Raw genomic sequence first — 24,198 nt, forward strand, 5'->3', positions numbered from 1 at the left:
GACCTTTGCGTGATCCAGAAAAAAGAATAAAAAGAATTTGTCTTCCTAAACTCTCTCGTAATCCCTAAATAATGGAGTAAACATCTTCTCACATCCAGGGTATGAAAAGCCTCCTCAGAGTTGGATGGTGTAGGACAAAAAGTAGGTAAAACTATCTCTTGTGCCCTATGAAAAAAGGTTGCGACCTTTGGCAAGAAACCCGGGTCAGTTTTCAGCACTACCCGGTCTGGAAATATCAAACAAAAGGGCTCTATTATAGATAGAGCTTGCAACTCACTTATTCTTCTGGCTGAGGTAATTGCTACCAAAAGAACCAGCTTAAGCGTCCATACTTTTAAAGTCACTTCCTGTGGGGGCTCAAAAGGTGTTCTGATCAACCCCTGTAGCACCAGAGATAAATCCCACTTAGGGAAAGATCTGAAAGGTACCGGCCTAAGCCTGGCCAACGCTTTGAAGAATCTAACTATAACTGGTTCTTGAGATAATTTTCTCGCAAGAAACACCGACAAGGCAGCTACCTGAACCTTCAGGGTACTGGCTGCCAGCCCCATCTCCATACCCTCATTGAGAAACTCTAATATTGAGGGCAATTCCTGTGGTGAACAATCTTTAGTCATGCACCAGGAATTAAACCGTTTCCATGTCTTAAAATAAATACCCCTGGTAACCTTCTTTCGGCTACTTAACAGGGTTGACACCAGCTTATCTGAGAAACCCCTTCTTTTTAGCAGCTACTCTTCAGTAACCAACCTGTCAGCCTGAGCTGGTTGATATTTGGATGTTGAAGGGGTCCCTGTGATAGTAGATCCTTTCGAAGTGGGAGAACCCAATGTGGTTCCACTGCCATCCGCTGTATGGTTGCAAACCAGGGCCTCTTGGGCCAAAAAGGAGCCACTAGGATCATACTTGTGGTCTCTCGTAGTTTTTTCAACACTAAAGGGATCATTTGAAAGGGGGGAAAGGCGTAGCACAAGTGGAAGTTCCATGGTTGTGCCAGCGCATCCAATCCTTTCGCCTGATCTTGCCTGTTTAGTGAGTAATAGGCCTTCACCTTTGAATTCTTGTGGGATGCGAACAGGTCTATCTGAGGAGTTCCCCATTTCTCTGTTAATTCCTGGAATACCTCTATGTTCAAACTCCACCTCTAGTATCCTTTCTCTGCTTAGAAAGTCGGCCACGAGATTCAGCTCTCCTTTTAGGTGTACAGCTGTTAGGGACTTTACGTTGCTTTCCGCCCAGGATAGCATCTGAACTGACAAGGCTAGCAAGACCTTGCTTCTCGTGCCCCCTTGTCTTGTAACATATGCCACTGCTGTGGCATTGTCTGATAGCACCTGAACATGGTGACCCCGGACTATTTTCTCAAAAGCCCATAGTCCTAGGAGAATAGCCCTTAGCTCCCTCCAATTGGAGGATCTCCTGGCCTCCCTTTTTGTCCAATTCCCCTGAGCCATCTGTCCTTCCAGGTGGTCGCCCCACCCCCAGGAACTCGCATCTGTTGTTAATCTCCTCTCCTGGGGAAAACACCAGAGCAAGCCCTTGTCCAGATTGGAGTGACTCCTCCACCACCAGAGCTTCCTCTGAACTCGGGGGGATATTGTCATCATTTTTTCCTAGGGACTCTCCGTAGGACCAATTTTTCAAAATTGTCTGTTGAAGTTCCCTCGCGTGCAAACATGCCCACTGTACTGCAGGTATTGCTGCAGTAAGGAGCCCCAAAACAGACATCACTGCCCTGATAGAAATTGGCAGGTTTGTCTGAGCCTTTTTACAGCATTCTGAAGCTTTACTATCTTCTCCTCTGGGAGGTAGATTTTCTCCTGTATGGAATCGATAGTGTAACCTAGAAAGGTTATTGCCTGTGATGGGATCATGTTCGATTTTTCCTAGTTTATTAACCACCCCAGGCTCTCCAGATGACTCCTTGTCCTTTGTAGATCTCTCTAATATGTGCTTTGCTTTGGCAAATATTAGCAGATCGTCTAAATATGGGACAATTGAGATTCCCTCTATTCTGAGAGGGGCTAAGGCCTCTGCCAGAATCTTTGTGAATATCCTCGGAGAGGATGACAGCCCGAAAGGGAGAGCTCTGAATTGCAGATGTATGACAGACCCCTCTATCCTGGTCGCAAATCTGAGGTGTTTTTGTGATGCTGGGGCTATAGGCACATGGAGATATGCATCTCTCAGGTCTATGGATACCATAAAGCAGTTTAGGGTCAGGAGACCCTTTACCGAAAAGATCGTATCCATCTTGAACTTCTTGTACCTGACCGCTCTGTTGAGAATCTTCAGGTTCAGGATTAATCTGAACCTGCCTGAAGGTTTCTTCACCAGAAAGATGTGCGAATAACACCCCTGTTCTACCTTGTTGGGGGGGGAACATTTACTACCACCTTATGTTGAATTAACTCCTGAAGAATTGCCGACATCGCTGTAAGCTTTTCTGGGTCTCTGGGAGCCTGAGTTATATAAAACCGAACCGGAGGGGATTGGGCAAACTCCAGTCCGTAACCCTCCCTTATAGTTTTTAGGATAAATGGACTGTCTGTTATCCTCTGCCACTGTGGGGAAAAAGGTCTGTAACCTTGCTCCCACAGACAGGGGACTGTCACTGGCTCTTTGTATTTGGGGTAGGGGGGCGAAAGAGTACCCCTGACTTGCCCCTGCCTCTCTGAGACCTCCAAGGTCTTTTATATCCGGTCTCCTTTGAGTCTGAGGTTTTCCGAAAAGGACGAAAATTTTTGTTGCCCTGAGGAACCACCTTTTTCTTTATGGGGAAGGCCTTCTTCTTGTCGGCCATTCTCTCAAGAATGGCTTCAAGACCTGGGCCAAAAACCAAATCCCCCTCAAAGGGTAAACCACATAACTTGGTCTTAGAGGCTGTATCCCTGGTTCAAGTCTTGACCCATAGAGCTCTGCGCGTTGAATTGATTAGAGCAGATGATCTGGCCGACATCCTAACTGATTCCGCCGAAGCATCTGCTATATATCCAACGGCTTTCATAAGCACTGGTAAGGTCTCCAAAAGATCCTTACGAGGTGTACCTGCCTCGATATGAGCCTTCAGTTGTTCCAACCAGTGCTCCAGGTTTTTGGCTACCACTGTTGATGCCATAGCTGGTTTTAGATTTGCTAGGGTGGAATCCCAAGCTTTCTTTAGCAGGGAGTCAGCCCTCTTGTCCATGGGATCCTTGAGGATACTCATGTCCTCAAACGCAAGGTCAGTGTTTCGACACTTGAGAGAAGGCCGCATCCAGTCTAGGCTTTTTGTTCCAGACCTGTGTGCTATCTTCCTCAAAGGGAAACCTGCGTTTGAGGGATCTAGAAAAGAAGGGGGCCCTCTCTGGGTCCTTCCATTCTCTTTTAATTGTTTGACAGAAACTTGTGCACCGGAAACATCCTGTGTTTCACTTCACCCATGCCTTGAAACAACTTGTCGTGTAACGACAGCTGGGCTTTGTCCCCTGTAATATTAAGAGTAGTGTGGATAGTTTTTAGCAGATCATCCACCTCCTCTAGAGACAATTTATATCGAGAAGAAGAAGATTCTCTCTTCCTCTGCCTCTTCCTCCGATTCCGTAGCCACGCTACGATTTTCCTCCTCCGAGTCACTGTCACCCCTATATGCGGAAACAGAAGGCTGGGAACGAGGTACTGAGCTGCCTGTGGCTGGACGTTTGTCAAGGTAGGATTTAAATGACTCAAAAGTATCCGCCAAATCCTTCCTAAACGAGCTCAGTAAATCCTGCTGAACCACAGGTGCACTAGGAGTGGTTTCCTCCTTCACTAAGTCTGTAATACATTCTTTGCATAACACTTTTGCCCAAGACTCTTTAAGCACATTTTTACAAGATGGGCATTTTCTTTTAACAGAAAAAGACGAATGTTTGGTCTTTTCTTTTGCCTTCTGAAATACACAAACAGAACAAACCTATAAACAGCATGCTGAAAAAGACTGGAAGAGCTAACACTTTAACCCCCCTCCTTCACTCAGCCAGTAAATACCCCCACAGATTTACTTCACAATCTTAAAACACATTTACTTCCTGCTTCAATACACAAGAAGAATGCTGCAGGCTCTTTAAAACTTTTACCAAAGAGGGAACTAAAACATGCCCATAGAGTAAGTTACAGAGACACACTGTCCCCGCTTACCTGGGCCTGGCTGACTTGTGTGGCTCCTGCTCCTGCCACCACCGATTGTTCCTCCTCCATACTGTCAGGATTTGCAATGGCGTTCGTTTTTAAAGTTTCCCGGTCCACTCGCCGCTGCGAGGGCCGGAAATGACATCAGCCGGAAGAGACCTGCCCTCCCCTCCTGCGTTCCAGCGGCCGGAACCGGAAGCCACGTCGCGCCGCTAGAGGTCCCGCCCCCGGCCGTAGTGACGCGCTCGCCACCAGAACCCGGAAGGCTAAGCTATGGGGATGAAGAGGAGACGCCGCTCCTCCCAAGCTAGCCGCTGGTCTAAAGGAGCGGGGACCCCCAGCAGCCTGACCCTCACCGGGTATGAAGAGGGGAGGACGCCGGAGCAACCCCCGCACGTGAAGGGAGGAAGCTGGGCTGGCCTGCACACAGAAAGAACACAAATACCGGTATGCCCCAAACTCTCTCCACCTGGAGACAGCGCAGCACACCCCTGGTTCCCTGCAGCGCTTCCACCATGGCGGAGGAAACACTACAACTGAGGCCATGGTGGAAGTGTCCGGTCTTTAAAGAAAAAACTGACTGCAGTGTTTCCTGGGAAAAGTGGGTGGAGCTGCGCTCTCTCCAGGTGCTGTCCTGAAAGACGAGGGGAGAAACTTTGTTCTTTCTACCCGTGCTGACTATTTAGTTACATTGTTCATAGCTTTCTCTGTGGACTCACACCTCCATTCTATGTTATGAAAATGAGGAAAGGGGAGGTGTTCTGTAGTCCTCTCCTACGGTAACAACGTTGCTCCTCCATCGATAAAGTACAGCTAGTGAGTGTTGTCACCCTAAGACAGGAAGTGTGTTACTGGCTGGATAACCTAGGGAAGATGAAGGAAAAATGTCTAAGAAAAAAAAAACGAATGCAGCCCAACATCCATGGACTGGTAAACATCAGTATAATTCTGTTCTTGTTGCATCGCCTACCCTGATTTTCCGGGAGCCCGATGGTGACTGCCAGAGGTAGGGAGGGCTGACATAATTTTTTAGGGTACAGGGTATTGGGCATGGTGGGTGATGAACAAGAAAAAAAAAAAAAAAAAAAAAAAAAAAAAAAAAAAAAATTGGGCGCCAGTCACTTTTATGCTTCAAACTGAAAAAAAAAAAAAAAAAAAAAAAAAAAAAAAAAAAAGTGGGAGAGAGGGGACAGGGCACAGGACACCCTTAATAACGATCAGCAACAGGCAGATTGTCAGACTCCTTAGACAAAAATAGGTGAGATTAGGCAGACAGCAGTACAGGGAAAAAAGCCTCTAAGCTGAACCAGCACATCTATACTTTGTAGGACAGGCTGTCTCCTCTAGTAACTGAACTTTACTCACAGCTTCATACACAGATTCTCTTGGATGAGTTCTCTCTTGAAGTCCTCCCAGCCACTTCATAGCCTCCAGATCATGAAGAGTCCCCTCTGGTGCTTCCCTAGAACACCATCCCTTTCAGAATAGTTTCCAGATCTTTAGCAGGCTTTCAACAGGAACCTTGAACACCCAGATAGGCCTTGGATAGGATTAGCAGCCAGCAGCCACCTGGATAGCCCTCAGGCTTCAGGCCTAGCAGCCAGGAACTGTACACACATTCACCTAGGCCACAGCCCTGGGCGGAAAGACTAAGATCACTTGACTTCTTCCCAATAAATAGCTTCTCCCAGCATTCATAGCAGCGAATTTGAGAAAAGTCTATCCATAACATGAATGTTATCATCATACTAATGTCAAAGGCAACAGTGCCACCTACTGACAAAAGGGAAAAGCCACAATTGAATAGAATTAGAACAGAAGTCATTTGACCATTAAACACTACAAATTAGCCAGGCTGGCTACCACCCAGCACAACTAAATTTACATGTAGCCCTACTTTTAGGATGAGGGTGCTACATTGTATTTAGACATGGTTTGAATATTGTTTTTGTCTCTCCTTTACCTTGGTGTCTTGTAGCACTTTCATTTAGATGTGTGTGTTGCCTTATCTCTCAATCTTGTATATCGGTTCAACGGCTGGAACTTCGAGTCTTGGACAAATCTTCATCAGAAGTAATTATCACCTTTATCAGCAGTAGTCCTCTCCATTAATAAAAGCACTCTTATATTTTAGCAGAAGTAGTCCTCTCCTATATTAAGAAATATTACTCCCGTATATCAGAAATAGTCCTCTCTGGCAGTAGTCCTCTCCATTAATAAAAGTAATCCTCTCCTATCTCAGAAGTAGTCCTCACCTTTATCAGAAGTGGTCTTCTTTTTTTTTTTTTTTTTTTTTTTTATAAGTAGTCATCACCTTCATTAGAAGTAATCCTCTCACGTATTAGAACTAGTCCTCTCTTTTATTAAAAGTAGCCCTCTCCTTTAAGAAGTACTCCTCTCCTATTTCAGAAGTAGGCATCTCCTTATTAGAAGTACCCATCTCCCTTATTAGAAATAGTCCTCTTTTATCAGAAGTAATCTTATTGGCAATAGTCCTCTTCTTTAATAAAAATAGTCCTCTCCCATCTTAGAAGTAGTCCTTTATCTGATGTAGTCCTTGCATTTATCAGAAGTAGTCCTTTCTTTTATTAAAAGTAGTCCTCTTGCTTATCTGAAGTAATACTCTCCTTTATTAGAAACAGTCCTGTTATGCAGAGGTGTTGGCCAAATGATAACCTAAATTGCAGTGTTCAGCTTGATGTTACATGGATGAATGTAGGTTAAAAATGAAAAAAGCAATAGAATAGAAAAAAGGGTAAGCAATAAGCATAGAATAAGTCTAATAACTACCACTTAGTGGTAGTTTACCTTCAGAGGTCACTAGGTGGCAGCACAGTACAGACCACAGATACGCAGATAAAGTATAAGACTAATTTCACACTCCCATGGGTCAGAAACGCTCATAAAATCATGTGCGTTCCTGACCTGCAAAACAGCAGACTAATGGGGATGCCATTATTCTTACGTCTTGGAAAACTATGCTATAGTTCCTGGTCAGGTGGCACTGAGACTGAGTAACTAGGGCAAGAGGTAGAGGGTAGCCTAAAGGCTAAGCTCACTTTTTTTTCTAAATTCTAGCTTCCCTATGTACCAATATACCATATATGTTCCTCTGTTGCAGAAAAGAAAAAGCTTTCTTTATATTCTAGGGCAGGCCTTACCTCTGCCTTTGGTCTCCTAGAGAAAATGCCTCCTTTACTTCCTAATATTCGTCCTGGTATTTCGGATGTGAAAACTGTTAGTGAACTAAGGAAGTAGTTTAGCAGTTGACCCCTTTAAACACACAACTTGCTGCAATCAATTGTTTTGAACCTTCTTTCACAGATCGTTCATTTACCAGAGTGTGCAGGAGCTGAGTGTGGAAAACAGTGGAACAGGGGCGGACTGACAAGCCATGGGGCCCCCGGGCAACAGGAGATCATGGGGCCCCCTGTGTCCCTGCCCACACTCAAGCCACACCCACACAAAGCCCCACCCTCCATCTTGCACTGCGTGGACGCCTCAATTCTGGGTTGAACCTGAGATAAACAGTGCACAGGGGGCAGAAGGGCAGAGCATTGGATGTCAAGCAAGCACAGTACACAGGGGGCAGCAGGGTAGAGCATGGAGGAACCATGGCAAAGTATAGTCAGCAGGTCATAGCACAGGGGGTCAGGAGGGCACAATATGTGTGTGTGGACGGTAGGAGGGCACACTACATGGATAGCAGCAGGGCACATTATGGGGCACACCAGGGAACATTACAGGTGGGGGAGGAACAGTAGGACACATTACAGGGGGGGGGGGGGGGGGGGGCGCAGCAGGGAACATTATAGGGCACATTACATATGGGGAGACAGAGGGGCACAGCATGGAACATTACATGGGGCAGGAGGGCACATTATGGGGTACAGCAGAGTATATTACATAGGGGCATGAGGGCACAACAGAGCACATTAGGAGGGATACATTCTCATATTATGGGGCACAGCAGGGCACATTATGAGGCATAGCAGGGCATATTACAGGACACAGCAGGGCATATTACATGGGGGCATGAGGGCACATTAAGGGGCACAGCAGAGCACATTAGGAGGGATACAATCTCATATTATGGGGCACAGCAGGGCACATTATGAGGCATAGCAGGACATATTACGTGGGGGCAAGAGGATACATTATGGGGTACAGCAGGGTATATTGCATGAAGCAAGAGGGCACATATAGGGCACTGTATGGTGCACACAGAAAAGCACACTATGGGGCACTGAATGATGCATCAAGGGGCACATCATATGGCACACAGCAGGGTACAGGGAACATCATGGGGCATACAGTAGGGCTCAGGGCACATCACAAGGCCCACAAGAGGGAATTGGGCACACAGTAGGACACAACATGGGGCACACAGAGCACATCATGGGGCACACAGTAGGGCATATCACAGGGCACACAGTAGGTCATGGGACACATCACAGGGCACATAATGGGGGCAGGCAGCAGGTCATGGGGGCAGGCAACAGGGCATGGGGGCAGGCAACAGGGCATGGGGGCAGGCAACAGGGCAGGCATCAGGGCATGGGGGCACAGACCAAGGCATGGGGGCACACACATCAGGGCATGGGGGCACAAAGCAGGGCATAGGGTAGACAGTAGGGCATGGGGACACAGGGCAAGGGGGCACAGAGCATGGCATGGGGTAGACATCAGGGCATGGGGGCACAGAGCAGAGCATGGAGGCAGACAGCGGGGCATGGAGGCAGACAGCGGGGCATGGAGGCAGACAGCGGGGCATGGAGGCACAGAGCACTGCATGGGGCAGATAGCAGGGTATGGGCAGACTATAGGGCATGAGGCAGACATCAGGGCACAGAGCAGGGCAAGGGGTAGATATAAGAGCATGGCGCAGACATCAGGGAATGGGGTTACACAGCAGGGCATGGGGCAGACAGCAGGGCATGGGGACACACAGCAGGGCATGGGGCACAGAGCACAACATGGGGTAGACATCAGAGCATGGGGCAGACATCAGGGAATGGGGCCACAGAGCAGGGCATGGGCAGACAGCAGGGCATGGGGCAGACTATAGGGCATAGAGCAGGGCATGGGGCAGACATCAGGGCATGGGGGCACAGAGCAGGGCAAGGGGGCACAGAGCACAACATGGGGTAGACATCAGAGCATGGGGCAGACATCAGGGAATGGGGCCACAGAGCAGGGCATGGGCAGACAGCAGGGCATGGGGCAAAGAGCAAGGCGAGGGGGCAGACAGCAGGTCATGGGGCAGATAGCACGGTATTGGCAGACTATAGTGCATGGGGGTAGACAGCAGGGCATGGGGGCACAGAGCAGGACATGGGGTAAACATTAGAGCATGGGGCAGACATCAGGGAATAGGGGCACAAAGCAGGGCACGGGCAGACATCAGGGCATATAGCAGGGTATGGGCAGACAGCAGGATGCTGGGCACATAGAGGGAGACAGGGCAGCAGCTGCTGCACTTTCCTTCCTAGATGCAGAGTAGCGTGGGAAGCGGCTGTAAACATACTTCCCATGATGTGCTCCTCCCCGCCGGCCCCTCCTCTCTTCTCGTCCGTCCGAGGTGATGACAAATACAAGCACCGGGGATGGACGGGAGGGAAGGAGCACATCATGAGAGGTTCGCTTACACTGCAGCAGTCTTACCAGGGAGCAGTGATTCTGGACCCGATCTACCCGTCAGCTAGCTGTGATTGACGGGTAGATCGAAGTGGAAGCTGTCATGGGGCCCCCTACTGGCCACGGGCCCTCGGTCCCTGTCCGAATTGCCCGATGGTCAGTCCGCCCCTGCAGTGGAATTTATATCACCTAAAGTCTGGTACACACTTGTAGTTTTTTTGTGGTTCAACACAGTGGGCTGACCGAAAAAAAAAAAAAAAAAAAAAAAAAAAAAAAACACTGAAGAGCTCAGGAGAACCCGCTGTACTAATGCTCCAATGCTAGTACAGTGATCTCCCCCACTAAGCTATTGTGCTCTGACAGTTTACTTAAGTTTGACAAGGAATTGTACTTTGTGGGCTGGGAATTAAAGGGACTTGCTGAAAGGGGTGGTTAAAAGGGGACTCCACTACTAATATCAGAAGCAGTCCCCTCCTTAATTAGAAGTAGTTCTCTCATTTATTAGAAGTGGCCATCTCCTTTTTTTTATAATTAGTCCCCTCCTTTATAAGACAAAATTCTCTTAGTAGCAGTGATCCTCTTTATCAGAATGTATCTTCTCCTTTATTAGATTTTCCCTCCTTTATCAGATGTAGTCCTCGCATTTATTGGAAGTAGTCATCTTCTTTCTTAGAAGTAGTCCACTCATTATGCGTATGCATGTACACGGGAGTCATGGCTCTCTATGGACGGCATGCCATGCATGTCAAAGGGCTGGTTGTGTTCTAGGAGTGCACCATGTAAAGAGTGCAACGTTTAGAGGTGCGTTGCGTACAGAATGAAGAGTTCAGGATTATGCTACTTACAGGGTTAAAGAGTACGCTACGTACATAGTGCACAGTTCAAGAATATGCTGTATACACAGTGCAGAGTTCAGGACTGGGCTGTATACAGGGTGCAGAGTTCAGGGGTGCGCTGCATACAGGGTGCAGAGTTCAAGGGTGCACTGTATGCAGAGTGCAGGGATGGGGGTGCACTATGTACAGAGTGCAACATCTCATTTCCAGCCCTGGACCTCTGCATACATCTCCCTCTATACATCCACTCCATACCAGCTGTCACTGAAAAACACAGAAGACTACTGTGGTTACAGTGGGAGCAGAGGGTGAGAGTCGCACATTCTTCAGTGAAGAAGAGATTAAATGACACAGGACAGCCATGCACCCTTCATCTTCCACTGGGCACTCTTAAGTGAGTTCTCCAGACCAGATCTTTAACTCCAGAGGGATTTAGAGATAGGCCCACTACAGCTGGGTCCTCAGTGAACATCAGCTTGAATAAGTAGAACTGCTGAAGGAAGGGGGGGTTGCCACCCTCACCCATAGTTGCCAACATTGTAAAAAAAATTTTAGGGACATTTTTTTGGCTGTGGGCAGAGTCACATTATAATTAGGGGGCTGGTCATGCGTTTGTACGTGTGGCACAGGGGGGGGAAAAAAAAAACAAAAAAACAAAAACAAAAAAAAACAAAAATGTGGTGTGCGCAGCTCCGAAAAATGGGCATGGTTTATGCAAACTAGTGGGCGTAGCTTAAACTCGCTTGTCTCAAAGGGGGTGTGGTTAGAGTCTGAGATTAATGAGGGATGGAGAGGGAAAGGGAGAGGGAGAGGGAAAGGGAGAGGGAGAGGGAGAGGGAAAGGGAGAGGGAGAGGGAAAGGGAGAGGGAGAGGGAAAGGGAGAGGGAAAGGGAAAGGGAGAGGGAAAGGGAGAGGGATGGAGGTACAGCAGCCCCAGATCCTACACCACAATAGAAATATATGTGTATTCCAGGAGTTTAACAATCAGCAGATAAAGATACTCCAAAGAAACGTGAAAATAACTGCGCAATCCTATGTGTGACCCAACACACAACGTGAAAAATGGTAAACTGGTGACTCACGCATTAACAAACTACAATGTGTATAGCTGAAAAGTGATCAAACCTCACTTTGAGCCAAATGCAAAAAGACATATGATGATATATGACAAACTGCAGTATACAAAACTGAAAGAGTGATCAGACCTCACTTTAAACCAAATGCAAAAAGACATATCAAAAAAAATATGCGGAAAGATAAATAAACATAAAAAGCTGCAGTGCGTGATGCAAACAAACAATTAAAAAAAAAAAAAAATGGAAAAATAGTCCATATATAAAAACACCCAAGTGTGATGTAACAATCCAAGAAGGGTCCAATTATATGGAATCATAGGTATATGGGTCCACCACCATAAGTAGAGTGCCTGGCCGCTTACCAGAGACCCATGACCTCCCCGTTACAGAGGGTCTGAATGGGCTGTTATATCCTGCTAATCCGGAAGATCCCCTGGAAGACGTAATTCTTTTACGAAACGCAGCGTAGGGCTAAGCGGCGTCATCATGTCACCTCCCACTGTCGTTGCAACAAAAGCAGGACGGGCCGTCTGTGAGCAGCCGGCCGGTGCCACAGACTGTTCTTCAGAGGACGTTTTTCCTATTTCACATGTGAGTGTATACTATATTTATTTTAATAAAACCGTTTGATTTTACACTATCGGAGCCCTCCCCTTTCTCTTTTTATGATGACACTACTCTGCTAAGGGCTAAGCCTCTTCCCTGTGGATCCATCCATCTGCACTACAGTTCCTGACGTCCCATTCCAGCTCCCATCTTGACTCCTTGGTGGTCCGGATTAGCAGGATATAACAGCCCATTCAGACCCTCTGTAACGGGGGGGGGGGGTCATAGGTCTCTGGGATTGGCTGAAGCACAAAAATTATTCAGGCTGCTCATTTGACTTTCCAGCCCACTATGTTCTATTAACATCTAGAATGCAGGGGGAAAATAATCAAACCTGCAGCCTATGATTTTCAGAACAGCACAAAGCAATCAATAGTTGCACCAATGATAACAGAGGAGCCAAAAGGAACTTAAACTACCTAACATCTCAGCAACCTATCTAGGATAGGAAGGTGCTACATAGGTAAGGAATAAAAGTTAAAGACTCTGCAGCTCAGTAAGTGATAAAAAAAAAAAAAAAAAAAAGTGAAACACACATTATGCACAAATATAACATAAATTAAAATATTGATTGGTAGGTGATAGAAGATAATTACTAATATTAGACTATTTTGCCTGCACTTAGGTGCTGATAATTTCTTCCGTCTGAATTGATGAGCTTCTAACAACTGGATTTTCTCACTTGCAGGAGTATCCACTTTACCAGCAGCCGCTACTGGCATGTTCTTCGGAGGGCTGATCATGAAGAAATACAAATTCGGTTTACTGTCGGCATCTAAAATGACGCTTATCACATCATTTGTCTCCTTTATCATGTCTCTCTCTGTGTTTATCATTGGCTGTGAGAACCATGATGTTGCTGGGATCACTGTGACTTATAATGGGCAAGTTGATGAATAATTTCTTTGGAAGATAATGCGTGGTTATTTTGGTTTAAAATGCATCATGTCTCAATCTCCATATAATCCTCAAGAATTTAATTTTTCCAGGCTTTAAAGCTCTTTGTGACTTTTCTGAAAAAACATTTTTCCAATCTTTGGGATTCCAGACCTTGGATGAGTTCATTCACGTTTGTGGGTCTAGGCAGGCTAAATCCCAAGCTATCTCTACACAGGGAGAAGCATAGCATTGGTCTGAGGGTTCACCAGTGCTTGAACAAGGTTCTCCCGCACCCAAGGCAAACGTACCAAAGCAGTGGCGGCTGGTGCTCAAAATTTGTGGGGAGGCGCAAACAAATAGAAAAATACTAACACCCCCCCCCCCCCCCCCCCATTAATTGCAGCCTCACTGTGCCCATCAAATGCAGTGGCGGCGACCTCCGCTCCAGCACAAGTCTCCTCGTTCCTCGTCCTAAGCGCCAGGCATCCAATAGGGTGGCCTGGCGCTTTGGCCAATCAGGAAGCAGGTCTGACGTCCTGCCTCCTGATTGGCGGGGAAGAAGGTTAGTGTAAAAATTAATTCTCTATGGTCACAACCTAGCCCACCCTATTTTGAAGCCTATAAGAGCCTCTGGCTCTAATAAAGGTGCTTCAAAAAATACCACCCCCGCCATGGGAATCCATGCGTCCGGTGTCCTGAAAGGGGCCGGGCGCATGGATGGGGGGGGGCGGCGCCCACAGTGCAACGGCCGCCACTGTACCAAAGTGTATCTCCTTCCTCATGGAGTTGCGAGGATGGTCCTTGCATAACAATACATAAAAGAAAGAGGGTCGGGACTTTAAATGAGGTGTGTATATTGTAGCTAATCAAAAAGGAGTCAAAGTGAAAACATGAACAAGTATTTATTGGTTTGCCATGATTGAGTAGGTACATAGCAGACAATACATGCAATAGTGGCACATAATATAACAAATCATGTATCCAAGTCATTTACATGTTAAAAGCATGAATAGAATATACAATAATATTGTCCTCAATAATAAAAAAAAAAAAAATCACTATAATATAACAGTTATAATCCACAGTATTGCCTGGATCCAAAGAAAATGTAATTATGTGTGCGTTGCATCCAGGTTAAGCCTGACTCATTTCATGATGATCCAATCATCAGGGGCGGATGCATGACACATCTATAAGAAGAGGTAAGTATATCAAAATCAACCTGTCAAGTTCTAGGTGCGAGGCCGGATTGCTGACAGGGCGCCCCTTGCGACTAAGTGCAGCGTAACCCTGGGAGTGAGAGAGGGAAAACGGTGCCCAAAGGTGCACGGATTGCCGGATGTTGAGAGCTGAATAGCTGAGAGCCACTTGTGTGCGTTGGGCAACCGTGCGTGGAAGTATTCCAGTGGAGAAACCAGGAACAGGGTCAAGGCAGGCCAGGGGTTGTGTACCATAGGAGCAGTCCGGAAGAGGCACAATAGGTTTAATCAGGAACAAGGTCACTAGCCAGGCCAGGGGTCAAGACCGATCAGACAAGCGAAGGTGCAGGGGTACAGACAGGAGCATAGTCATGTCCAAGCCAAAGGTCGATGCAGGCGGAGATCAGGGCGAGTCAGGCAAGCCGAGTAGTAAACAGGAATCAGGTAGTAGGTACTGGGAACACAGGAAGCTGATGATAATCCAGCAACTTGCATACAACTGCAGCAGGTTTAAATAGGCCAGAGGGCGCCAAACACCGTCACTGTGTGTGCGTGCACATCTGCGGGAACCTGCCGCATTGCATCTGCGTGTAGCCGTTATCATGCATCTGCGTGCGCGCATGCACCTGGGGATGCACCCGGCGCGGTGATGACGGATACTGGCAGGATCATCAGTCCTAATACTATTTCCCTGACACAACCATTCATGGACAAAAATTGGAAAAGAAATATACATACATACAGGGAGGATAAAGTAGTCATCCCTGTAAGACTCACATATCTGCTTAGTGTAAAACAAACACACTGCCAGGGTGCTAGGGCCAAAATGAATGCCTGGTCCGGAAGTTGCGGTAATAGGGTCCAACAGGTACACAGGGAGCACGAATGTAGGTGTAACCCAGAGTATCTGGAACAATAGGACAAATGGGCTCCATTCTGTGGATCAATGAAAATATGAAATACCAAATGGTACTGAAAATATAAAAATGTAAACTAATCAAAGGAGAGGAGCCCAAATAAAATGAGTATAAACTGATATCAAAACAGCACAAGTCCCCAGAAATTGGTAAAATCCTGGGAATAAAAACCCACATATAAAATGAATGTCATAATGATAGTGGTAGTTACCTGGTGTTGCTCATATAGGCGTAAGGACCAGCGATGTCTGGTGCAGACTGCACAAGATGTGCATCAGTCAGAGAACTGACTGTGAATAAAAGAAGTGTGTTTAAATGCTCCCCATGTAATGAGCGGACCCCGCCCAGTGGGAATGAACACCAGTAGTAACAGGTGCAGACTACGCAAATTATGTGTCAGTGTAGGAACTGGCTGTAAATGAAAAAAGCGACTGTTTAAATCAGGGGTCTCAAACTGGCGGCCCTCCAGCTGTTGCGAAACTACAAATCCCACCATGCCTCTGCCTGTGGGAGTCATTCTTGTAACTGCCAGCCTTGCAATGCCTCATGGGGACTTGTAGTTTTGCAACATCTGGAGGGCAGCCAGTTTGAGACCCCTGGTTTAAATGCTTCCTGTGTAGTGAGCAGACCCTACCCAGCGTCACGCAAGGCATGACATTTAGGATGGGCACCAGAGTCAGGGCGACGGCCGCTCACTGAACCCCAGACGTCCAACCCACCATCAGCCAGTCAGTCTATCATGTTTTAGTCCTTCTTCCACATACCATTCTAAGACAAATGCATCAAACATATTTTTTTTCTAACACTCTGTGGCCCGTGTCTACATGCGCACTGCTGGGGCGTTGGACCGATTTTTTTGCCTTATTCCCTCCGGGAACTGCGATGCCTTCTCAGCGCCCCTCCCTTGTCCCCCCTACCAAATTCACATTGGGTGCGGGGATGTGGGCGGGGCTGTTCCGCCTTGGCATCGGAACCAGTGGCGTCACTACAGCTGGTGTCACCCGGTGTGGAAAAAAATTGGTGTCACCCCCCCTCCACCAACTATGGTCCCCCTTCAGTACAGACCCCCCCACTAAGTACAGACCCCCCTCATCAGTATAGACCCCCTCAGTACAGACCCCTCTCCCTTAATACAGACCCCCCTCAGTGCGGACCCCCATCTATCAGTATAGACCCCCTCGGTGCAGACCCCCCTCCATCAGTATAGACACCCCATCAGTGCAGACCCCTATCCTCTATCAGTGCAGACCCCCCTCAGTGCAGACCCCCATCAGTGCAGATACCCTCCATCAGTGCAGACACCCCTCCTCCATCAGTGCAGACCCCCCTCCATAAGTGCAGACCCCCTCCATCAGTGCAGACCCTCCATCCATCAGTGCAGACCCCCCTCCATCAGTGCAGACCCCCGTCCATCAGTGCAGACCCTCCCTCCATCAGTGCAGACCCCCCTCCAGCAGTGCAGACCCCCTCCATCAGTGCAGACCCCCCTCAGTGCAGACCCCCCTCAGTGCAGACCCCCCTCCATCAGTGCAGACCCCCCTCTATTAGTGCAGGCCCCCCTCAGTGCAGACCACCCCCTCCATCAGCGCCAGTGCAGACCCTTCGCTCCCATAACACCCCCCCAGCACATGTCCATTTGCATTACATTTTTACAGACCTCAGAACAGCACGGGGTAGGCACAGCAGTGTGCTCCTTGGACTCCCTCCTCCTCCTCCTGTGTAGATGTGGGAGGCGGCTTTGGTCTGCTCCACTGTGTGAGACAGGGAGAGATCATACGAGAGATCAGGGTAGGGGGTGAGGACCATGCAACGTTAGAGGTGCCGCTGCCCGGGGGTGTCACCCCTCTGGCGGGTGTCACCCGGTGCGGACCGCACCCTGCCGCTTGTGCAATGGATGCCTTGGCACCTTCTGCTGATACAAGCAGGTGTCACCATCTTGGCTGACGGTGGGATGGATGTCTGGAGTTCAGTGAGTGGCCTCCGCCCTGACTCTGGCGCCCATCCTAAATGTCATGCCTTGCGTGACGCTGGGTAGGGTCCGCTCACTACACAGGAAGCGTTTAAACAGTCGCTTCAAACACACTCTTTCATTCAGTCAGTTCTCTGACTGATACACATCTTGTGCAGTCTGCACCAGACATCGCTGGTCCTTACTCCTATATCAGCAACACCAGGTAACTACCACTATCATTATGACATTCATTTCATATGTGGGTTTTTAATCCCAGGATTTTACCAATTTCTGGGCACTTGTGCTGTTTTGATATCAGTCTATACTGATTTTACTTGGGCTCCTCTCTTTGATTAGTTTACAATTTTATATTTTCAGTACCATTTGGTATTTCATGTTTTCGTTGATCCACAGAATGGAGCCCATTTGTCCTATTGTTCCAGATACTCTGGGTTACACCTACATTCATGCTCCCTGTGTTCCTGTTGGACCCTATTACCGCAGCTTCCGGACCAGGCATTCATTTCGGCCCTAGCACCCTGGCGGCGTGTTTGTTTCACACTAAGAAGATATGTGAGTCTTACAGGGATGACTACTTTATCCTCCCTGTATGTATATTCTTTTCCAATTTTTGTCCATGAATGGTTGATTTTGATATACTTACCTCTCCTTATAGATGTATCATGCATCCGCCCCTGATGATTGGATAGATCCCATGAAACGTGTCGGGCTTAACCTGGATGCAACGCACACATACTTACGTGGTCTTTGGATCCAGGCAATACTGTGGATTATAACTGTTATTTTATAGTGATTTTTTTATTATTGAGGACAATATTATTGTATATTCTACTCATGCTTTTAACATGTAAATGACTTGGATACATGATTTGTTATATTATGAGCCACTATTGCATGTATTGTCTGCTATGTACCTACTCAATCATGACAAACAAATAAATACTTGTTCATGTTTTCACTTTGACTCCTTTGATTAGCTACAATATTTACACCTCATTTAAAGTCCCGATCCTCTTTGCATGATGCATCTCATTCAAAGTCCCCAAAACCCCCTCTATTGTTGCATAACAATACAAACTATGCCTGGAACACTTTCCTGTGCTTTCACTGTACCAGTAAGGAGGAGGGTGTTGTAGCGATGCTCCTTACATTTCTGCTCGAACAGTGGCTGGGCTGACAGTATTTAGAAATGACATGGGTTACCACTAACTGGTCAATAGAAAACTGAATAGGATGGGAACCAGTGGTAGTACAATATGGATAAACCTTTAAACTTTAGTTTTAATTAGCATGGCCACTTCCCAGCCACAGATCCCAGAAAACATGGATTTAATTGACTTTTCATTGGAGGAACTTTCAACTAGAGTGCTGGGATCATGGCAGAACGTTGCCAACCTCTGCCTAGCACCTTCAGTGGCTCCAGGATTCCAGGAAGAAAAGATGGTGAACCTCTATTCCCCACCACAAGCTCCATAGACTGGGGAGTTAATAGACTTTTCTGCTGAGGAGGAACAACCTGGTAAGCTGGCATCAGGCCCGAACATCACTGAGTTCTGCCCAGCAGCCTCAGCCTTTCTGAGAGAAGAAGCAACTGGCCTTTCTCCCACACAACTGACAGGGACATGGGATTTCATGCCAGCAGCATCTGTGGAGTTCCAACAAACTCCTCTAGCTGAAGCACTGGCTGCAGGACAGAGTGCTGCCCAGCTTTGCGTACCCTTGTCTGCAAACCCTGCAGAAGCGCTGGTATCAGGACAAAGTGCTAAGGCCCTCTGCCCCACACCATCCGGCAGCAGTTCTGGGGGGACCAGGAAGCGAAGATGGCCATCCTTCATCTCCAACGGCAGACCCACAGTCCGAAAGAGGAGGTGACTGTCCTCGCTCCCCAGCTGCAGATCCACAGTCTGGAAGTGGAGGAAGCCGGCCTCCCTCCCCAACAGTTAGCTGGAGCATATGATGTGGGGTCCCCAGCAGAAGCGCTGGCATCAGGGCAGAGTGCTACCTACCTCTGCCCAGCACTGGCAACTACTCCGGAGTTCCAAGGAGTTGGGGCTGGTGACCCATCTCCCCAGAAACAAGCTGATGTAGTGAAGCTCCTACTCCCATCTGAAGTGCTGGCAACAGGGCAGAGCACCTTCAGGGAGCTGGGGCAGTCAGCCCCGCTCCTCTCCGAGGGTTCATGACCTCTGTCCCACACCTACTGACATCAATCCTTCCCTATGACCAAGAATGGAAATCAGGTTGACCACCTATGTGGGGTCACTATGCCCGAGTAAAATTTCAATTTAGTTTTAGTCTTAGACTTTTGACTAAAATGACATTTTAGTTTTAGTCTTTTGACTAAAATGCCATTTTAGTTTTAGTTGTATTTTAGTCATCTCAAGTTGTTTTAGTCGTATTTTAGTCTACTAAAATAGTATTCATTTAGTCAACGAAATTAACACTGCCGCGTAGGTCCTGCTGGAATGGTATGATTCTGTCTGCCAGCAACTCTGGAAGGTAGTGCTAGACTGCGAGCAGCGCCACCAGGGAAAAATTCTCCCCCATGCAGGAAAGGTACGAAGTGTGGGTGCTGTTATTGGGAGAACAGCACAAGGAGTGGACAGCTGAGTTAAGCAGGCTGGTTCCAGCAGAGATGCTGCTGGTTGAGAGCTACAGAGCCCTCCACTGGCATGTAGTCCAAGTGTGCCATTGGACAGTGGACGTCAGCCTGATGGAAGTCTTTCGCTACTGCAGTTTGAGGCTGTTGTACTGGACCCTGACTTTGGGAGCTATGTGGAGTAGAGTTTGGAGGAAATCATAAATTATAAAGATTGGATGCTGAACATCTCTGGGCATCTCTGGGCACAAGAAGAGTTGGAGGTTCTAGCCATTCAAGAATGGGAGCTGGAGATCGCCAACAGACAGCTGCTAGACTCTGCTCAGCAGTTTGGCAGGGCTCCCTTTGCCTGGGACTGTTGGGAAGTACCAGTTAACAGCTTTGAAATCCCAGCTGAAGTGTCAGCAATGAGAGTAACAGTGTTCTTTTCCCACCTCCACCCGCAACTATGGAAGTGGAGCTCTTATGGCGGATGTAGCAAATGTTGACTGACCTTGATAAACCTGTTTCTGCACAGGACGAGCTTGGATGGAAGAATGCATCTGTGCAGCGGCCGGCTGAGGGTGCGGTAGATGGAGCAGCTGACTCATCTCCCAGCAGTTCCACAGTCAGGGAGAGTAGGTTATTGTCCTCCCTACCCAGCGGCAGATCCACAGTGTCAGAGCAGAAGAAGCCGTCCTTCCTCCCCAACAGTCAGCCAGAGCGGAGGAAACAGTCTTCCCTTCCCAGCAAGAATCTGTTCACCTAGGAGACAGTACCAGAGAAATGTCTTCCCAGAAGCTGGATGAGAGTACGGGAGATGGAGCAGCCGTCTCATTTCCCCAGCAGCAGCAGTTCAAGGACCTGGGAGAGGAGGAAGCCATCCTCACTCCCCAGCGGCAGATCCACAGTTTGGGAGAAGAGGTGATCATCCTCCCTTCCCAGCGGCAGATTTACAGTCTGGGAGCGGAGGAAGCCATCCTCACTCACCAACAGTCAGCCAGAGTGGAGGATGTTGGGTCCCCAGCTGAGGCGCTGGCAACAGGACAGAGTGCCGCTGGCCTCTGCCTAGCACCAACCATGTCTTCACGGCTCCAGGGAATAAGGGCAGTCGGCCCCTCTCCCCAGCAGCATACCTGGAAAGGTAAAGAGGGACCATGCCCTCTGCCCCACACCTACCGATGACAACTCTTCCCTGTGGCCAAGAATGGAAATCATCTGGACCGATTATGGGGGTTCACTCTGCCCAACTAATGCAGGTCCAGACTAGGTGGAGGTCTGGGACCTGGTTATTCTACCTTTTGATGAGGGAGAAATGTGATAGACCCAACCGGGACAGGGGTCTGTCACATAAAGCGTTAAGCGTTAAGACATAAAGCGTTACTGGATCTACTGATTACCAACAATACAGACCTGATAACGGATGTGGAAATATGGGGCAATTTAGGTAACAGCGATCACAGGTCAATTGGCTTCAGTATAAATCACACAAACAGGAAACAAAAGGGGAATACAAAGACACTGAATTTCAAAAGAGCCAACTTCCCTAAACTACAAACCTTGCTAGAAGGCATAAATTGGGATAAAATCTTAGGAACAAAGAACATGGAGGAGAGATGGGTTTGCTTTAAGAGCATATTAAATAAGGGCATTAGCCAATGCATCCCATTGGGTAATAAATTTAAAAGAGCGAACAAAAGTCCTGGATGGCTTAACTCCAATTTAAAAATGCATATAAAAGCAAAGGGGAAGGTCTTCAAAAAATACAAGGTTGAGGGATCATCATCAGCATTCAGACTTTATAAAGAATGCAACAAGAAATGTAAGGGTGCAATAAGGACGGCTAAGATAGAACATGAAAGACAGTAACCAAAACTCCAGTGTTTATCCTCATGACATATTACAGGAAGCACCTCCATGGTTAATAGAGGACCGAATTAAAATTAGACTTGGGAAACTTAACATTAATAAATCACCAGGACCAGATGGCTTGCACCTGAGGGTACTTAGGGAACTCAGGCAAGTAATTGCCAGACCATTGTTCCTAATTTTTACTGACCGTCTACTGACTGAAATGGTACCAGCTGATTGGAGAAAAGCCAATGCAGCACCAATATTTAAAAAGGGCCCAAAATACACCCCTGGGAATTACAGACCAGTTAGCCTAACATCAATAGTAATATCTTGGAGGGCATGATAAGGGACTATATACAAGATTTTAGTAATGAGAACGGTATCATTAGCAGAAATCAGCATGGATTCATGAAGAATCATTCTTGCCAAACCAATCTATTAACCTTCTATGAGGAGGTGAGCTGCCATCTAGATAAAGGAAGGCCCGTAGACGTGGTGTATCTGGATTTTGCAAAAGCATTTGACACAGTTCCCCATAAACTTTTACCGTACAAAATAAGGTCCGTTGGCATGGACCATAGGGTGAGTACATGGATTGAAAACTGGCTACAAGGGCGAGTTCAGAGGGTGGTGATAAATGGGGAGTACTCGGAATGGTCAGGGGTGGGTAGTGGGGTCCCCCAGGGTTCTGTGCTGCGACCAATCCTGTTTAATTTGTTCATAAACGACCTGGAGGATGGAGTAAACAGTTCAATCTCTGTATTTGCAGATGATACTAAGCTAAGCAGGGCAATAACTTCTCCGCAGGATGTGGAAACCTTGCAAAAAGATCTGAACAAATTAATGGGGTGGGCAACTACATGGCAAATGAGATTCAATGTAGAAAAATTTAAAATAATGCATTTGGGTGGCAATAATATGAATGCAGTCTATACACTGGGGGGAGAACCTCTGGGGGGATCTAGGATGGAAAGGGACCTGGGGGTTCTAGTAGATGATAGGCTCAGCAATGGCATGCAATGCCAAGCTGCTGCTAAGAAAGCAAACAGAATATTGGCATGCATTAAAAAGGGGATTCATTCTAGAGATAAAACGATAATTCTCCCGCTCTACAAGACTCCGGTCCGTCCGCACCTAGAGTATGCTGTCCAGTTCTGGGCACCAGTCCTCAGGAAGGATGTACTGGAAATGGAGTGAGTACAAAGAAGGGCAACAAAGCTAATAAAGGGTCTGGAGGATTTTAGTTATGAGGAAAGGAAAGAAAACCTTTTCGCAGAAGAGAATTTAACAAGACTCGTGGCCACTCATTAAAATTAGAAGAAAAGAGGTTTAACCTTAAACTATGTGAACTACGAGTGTTCTTTACTGTAAGAGCGGCAAGGATGTGGAATTCCCTTCCACAGGCAGTGGTCTCAGCGGGGAGCATCAATAGTTTCAAGAAACTATTAGATAAGCACCTGAATGACCACAACATACAGGGATATACGATGTAATACTGACATATAATCACACACATAGGTTGGACTTGATGGACTTCTTTTTTCAACCTCACCTACTATGTAACTATGTAGCTTTTGGAAGGGACTGCAGGGTAGCCTCTTGTCTACTGACTATGGGTCCTGGCATTTGAAGAAGCTGTATATTGGTGGAGTCACCCAGGCGGGGTGCCAGGCGGTCCGTCACATGTGGGAAATAGGAACGTTTAGATGATGTATAAAGCGCAAATTTTATTTTACAATTAGGCCCTTTTATTAAGAGTATCAAAATAATGTTTTTGCTACAAAGAATTTTAAAGTAGCTGTACAAAAAACAATGAATCCTCCCTTTAAACATTTACGAAGAGATGGTAAAAAAAATTGCAAAGAAAAAAAAAAGGGAAGAGAACGAAAGATGTAGTAAAAACTAATTTTCAATTAACTAACCCGACTTCCTTTATTTTACTTTATTTTTATTTACACAAAACACTACTTTATGAATGAAGGATGCAGCTGCCCAGCCACATTCATAAATTAATGAAGAACAGAATGCTTTCACTGTGAATGCCGGTCTGCTGTCCTCTGTATATTTGGAGCCTTTGTCAGCATTGTTGATACAAGCGGGGCACATGTTAGATTGACAGAGGGGACCTGCTGATTACATCGGAACTACTCTGCAAGGCTGTGTGACAGCCAGGTCCTGTAGAGTGCTAGAGACAGTGGGCTGGTGCAAAGGCAGGAAAGGCTCCCTCTCCAACTGTAGCCATTCCAGCAGCACAAGGCAGCAGCCTCTTCTATCCCTGCTTTGGTTTGGCCCTAGGATCAGTCTCGCCATAACTAAAACTGCTACTTTGTGCAGTTTAGCTTTATTTACCTTACTCCATAAGGTAAACCGTACTGTACAGCCTTGCATGTATCTTATTGTATAAACAAGGAATACACTAGGTTCCCCTGAAAAGTGCATGTTAATGCACATGCAAAACTGCAGATGAAAACCTATATTAAAGAGACCCTGTTACT

General features: G+C 47.1%; 1 protein-coding gene across 3 annotated transcripts in view; it reads left to right on the top strand.

Moving 5' to 3' along the window:
• Positions 1-24,198, top strand: part of LOC141132688 (solute carrier organic anion transporter family member 1B3-like) — a 191,276-nt gene that overhangs the window by 109,206 nt on the left and 57,872 nt on the right. For all 3 annotated transcript variants that reach the window (XM_073621408.1, XM_073621406.1, XM_073621407.1), the window contains one exon: positions 12,993-13,188. In XM_073621408.1, the coding sequence (XP_073477509.1) occupies positions 12,993-13,188 (196 nt within the window). The remainder of the gene's footprint in view (positions 1-12,992; positions 13,189-24,198) is intronic.

Source organism: Aquarana catesbeiana, linkage group LG03 (assembly GCF_042186555.1).
Source record: "Aquarana catesbeiana isolate 2022-GZ linkage group LG03, ASM4218655v1, whole genome shotgun sequence".
Classification (NCBI taxonomy): domain Eukaryota; kingdom Metazoa; phylum Chordata; class Amphibia; order Anura; family Ranidae; genus Aquarana; species Aquarana catesbeiana.